General features: G+C 35.7%; 1 protein-coding gene across 1 annotated transcript in view; it reads left to right on the top strand.

The window, feature by feature from the left end:
- Positions 1-4,139, top strand: part of LOC106468526 — a 51,952-nt gene that overhangs the window by 42,770 nt on the left and 5,043 nt on the right. The window contains exon 3 of the mRNA XM_013928958.2: positions 2,048-2,193. Within this exon, the coding sequence (XP_013784412.1) occupies positions 2,048-2,193 (146 nt within the window). The remainder of the gene's footprint in view (positions 1-2,047; positions 2,194-4,139) is intronic.

Below are 4,139 nucleotides of genomic sequence, written 5' to 3' on the forward strand. Positions count from 1 at the left end.
AGTGACAAAACAAGATTATTGACTACTAGACATTAACAGATATCACTCGGTGCAGGCAATGACCAAACAAGATTATAGACTACTAGAAATTTACAGATATCACTTAGTGTGGGCAGTGACAAAACAAGATTATTGGCTACTGGACATTAACAGATATCACTTGGTGCAGGCAGTGGTCAGACAAGATTATTGACTACCAGACATTAACAGATATCACTTGGTGTAGGCAGTGATCAGACAAGATTATTGACTACCAGACATTAACAGATATCACTTGGTGTAGGCAGTGACAAAACAAGATTATTGACTACTAGACATTAATAGATATCACTCGGTGTAGGCAGTGATCAGACAAGATTATTGACTACTAGACATTAAATCTGATCACTTAGTGTGGGCAGTGACAAAACAAGATTATTGACTACTAGACATTAATCACTGCCTACACAGAGTGCTATCTACCTACACCATGTGATATATGTTAATGTCTAGTAGTCAATAATCTTGTTTTGTCACTGCCTACACTAAGTGATATCTGTTAATGTCTGGTAGTCAATATCCTTATTTGGTCAAGGCCTACACCAAATGATATCTGTTAATGTCTAGTAGTCTATAACGTTGCTTAGTTACTGCCTACACCAAGTGATATCTGTTAATGTCTGGTAGTCAATAATCTTGTCTGATCACTGCCTACACCAAGTGATATCTGTTAATGTCTAATAGTCAATAATCTTCTCTGAAAGTGACAAAACAAGATTATTGACTACTAGACATTAACAGATATCACTTGGTGTAGCCAGTGATCAGACAAGATTATTTACTACTAGACATTAACAGATATCACTCGGTGTAGGCAGTGATAAGACAAGATTATTGACTACTAAGCATTAACAGATATCACTTGGTGTAGACAGTGACCAAATAAGATTATTGACTACCAGACATTAATAGATATCACTTGGTGTAGGCAGTGATCAGACAAAATTAAGTAGTTTCGTGCTGAACAGCAACCGCCGCTAAACAGTTCATCCAAAGTCTAATTTTTCAGAAAGCCAGCTTTAAAGTGAAATAGAATATTGTCTTAATTTAAGGTAATTTTTAAAGAACAAATCTGCTCCGCTTGTCACATTCGGTTTGAAGTCATTAAGGAATTATCACCAAGTGGTTAGGGCGCTTGACTCGTAATCTGAGGGTCGCGGGTTCGAATATCCGTTCCACCAAATATGCTCGCCCTTCCAGCCGTGGGGCGTTATAATATGACAGTCAATCCCACTATTTGTTGGTAAAAGAGTAGCCCAAGAGTTGGCGGTGGGTGGTGATGACTAGCTACCATTCCTCTAGTTTTTCACTGCTAAATTAGGGACGGCTAGCGCAGATAGCCCTCGTGTAGCTTTGTATATATAGTTAAGTATATATGTATATATAGCTTTGCGCGAAATTCAAACTAATCCAAACCAAGAGATTACCAAACTTACCATTAGTTAAATCATATTTTGTTTGTTTTAGAGCAAAGCCACATTGGTCTATCTCCTATGCCCTTCTAGGATTGTAGTGTTCTAAGTCCGTGAACTTACTGCTGTCCCTTAAATCTTATGAAATTTTGAAATATGAAAATGATATAAATAATTTTTATGGATAAGAAATATAAGAAGCTAAAATTGTTGCATTTTCAAATACATATTTCAAAAATTCGGGCACAATGCAGGTAGCCCATTTTGAAGCTTTGTACCAAAAGTAAAACAAACAATTGATATGAACTTAGTCTATAAACTTATTGATATAAATAAAATGTTTTCTTTTTCATTTGCCTCTGATGAAGAAAGGTCCACTTTTCGAAAGTACTCGGGGTATAGTTTGTTTTTTTATTTTTGTGTTAAATTGATTTTTTTGAACCTACGTGTTTTCCTAACATCGTGATTACATCAAATATTCATGTTTCAATTTTTCTCTACAAAACCACTTCCTCCTATTTTTCTAACTTGACAAAACTACATTGATATTTTCCATGCTGAGTTGTCGTTTTTTTTCCGACATTATTTTTGTCCAGGAACTTCAAAAACAGTACCATCTGCTTTAGAAAGTATATAGAAAGATGTTTTGATCTGACACAAAGGAATATTTACAAGAATTTGACGCAAGGTACTGAGGAAATGATGTACGAACTATGTGACGAAAAGTCAGAAATTCGGCAAAGTATGTAATTCCGCATTTTTATGTTCTAACCTCTCTAACTCAAGCAGTAAGATATAAGTTAAAATAAGTTAATTGATAGCATTTCTAATTATTGATTTTGTGGTATTTTAGTTATATAGTTACCTTTTTATATTAGTAGCTCTTGACCATGGAACTGCAAATTTTGAATTCTGGATTGATTCTTCCTTGTGACGCAATCATTATAAAGAAAGTTATCCTTGAGGTTTTAAAAGAGGACCATGGAAAACTTAAAATGCAGGACATTCTTGGAAGCATCTTACATTTAATGGTAGTGGCAGACAGAACGTTAGAACGGCAGTGCAGGTATTTTCATATCGCACCGCTATAACTCCCCACTATCTCTTTCCTGAATTACAAACCGAAATAGATTTTCTCGAGCTGGTTGGCAATGGAAAATAAAATACTAAATGACGCACATCATGTGGTGGAAATGACACATGTTTTCGGAAAAATTGCAACTTTCTTTTCAAGATGGTACCTTAGCATCAATTGATTGTTTGAAAATATATTTGAATATCGGAGAAAAGAAAGGGTAATAAACCATGTCATTATATATAGAATTAACCAAAACGGTCTTGAAAGTATACTTTTTCAGAAATTAGTAAATTTGGACAATATCACGCCCATCCTCTTCTAACACACGTTGAAAACCGCCTATAAACTCTTCTCCTTATATCAAAGCATCCAGGAACATCCTCCATTTAAGTTATTCGTCATGATGAAGTAGAAGAGTAGCTTATGTCAGCAGAAATGTTTGAATAGGCTGGGATGAAAGAAGTATCTGTTTTGTTTAATGCTGATTGTATTGAAGAAGATTACCTCCAGATGGCTTATGGAAAATATTTTAAGAGATATGGAATAGGAAGGCAACTAAAAGACTGAAGTTCGAGTTGAAAGTTTAAAAGTTGTAGCAGGATACGTTGGTGGTTTTAAAAGCATAAGGGACGCTCCGAAACTAAGTGCCTGCTGATCAGTATAGTTGGACTGTTACATTGCCGAAAGATGGGCTTTCTTATCTGACGCCTGAATGGCTAGGAACTGTGGATTCTTTGGAAATGACTTTCCACAATTATACCATGTTTTACAGGATAAATTCCAGCTTGTGACCAAAATGACGGAGACATTATGCAGAAAGTATTCAGTACATCCATCAAAAGTGATGAGAAAGTTTGTTCCTGTATTCGTATTCGAAATATGAATTAAAACCTAAGAGACATCAAGAGCAAACAGAGAAAGATTAATGAAATAACTTCTCGAGTTTTGTTCTTGCAAGTCAAAGTAAGAACATTTTATAATCTGAACTTTAAGCATGGAAATATGTATTTCTATATATTTCTTACACCACGGAAAATCGTGATGAAACGTATAATTGCTTTATTAAGATTCAGCTGAAGTTTCAGTGGTTTATTTTGCCGTTGTGTTATTTTTCTCCCTGTAATTAGTAATTAGCCTGTCCAATTCAAAGCTTGCTTGTCTAAAGGGCTTGCTACGCTTGGCACCAGTGACGTCTAGTATATTCTGAGAGAATAGATTGGTTTGACGTCATATTAATGACCAGCGCGTGCATCTAAATGCCTTGAGAGAAGTCCAAGAGTTGGCAATGGATACTATTGACGAGCTGCCTTTTGTTTAGTCTTTAAATTTCGTAAGGCTAGTGTAAATAGTCCTTGTATACATTTACGTAAGGCTAGTGCAGATAGTCCTTGTATACCTTTGTGGAAGGCTAGTGTAGATAACCCTTGTATACCTTTACGGAAGGCTAGTGCAGATAGTCCTTGTATACCTTTGTGGAAGGCTAGTGTAGATAACCCTTGTATACCTTTACGGAAGGCTAGTGCAGATAGTCCTTGTATACCTTTGTGGAAGGCTAGTGTAGATAACCCTTGTATACCTTTACGGAAGGCTAGTGCAGATAGTCCTTGTAT

Source organism: Limulus polyphemus, unplaced genomic scaffold (assembly GCF_000517525.1).
Source record: "Limulus polyphemus unplaced genomic scaffold, Limulus_polyphemus-2.1.2 Scaffold3042, whole genome shotgun sequence".
In the NCBI taxonomy this organism is placed as follows: Eukaryota; Metazoa; Arthropoda; class Merostomata; order Xiphosura; family Limulidae; genus Limulus; species Limulus polyphemus.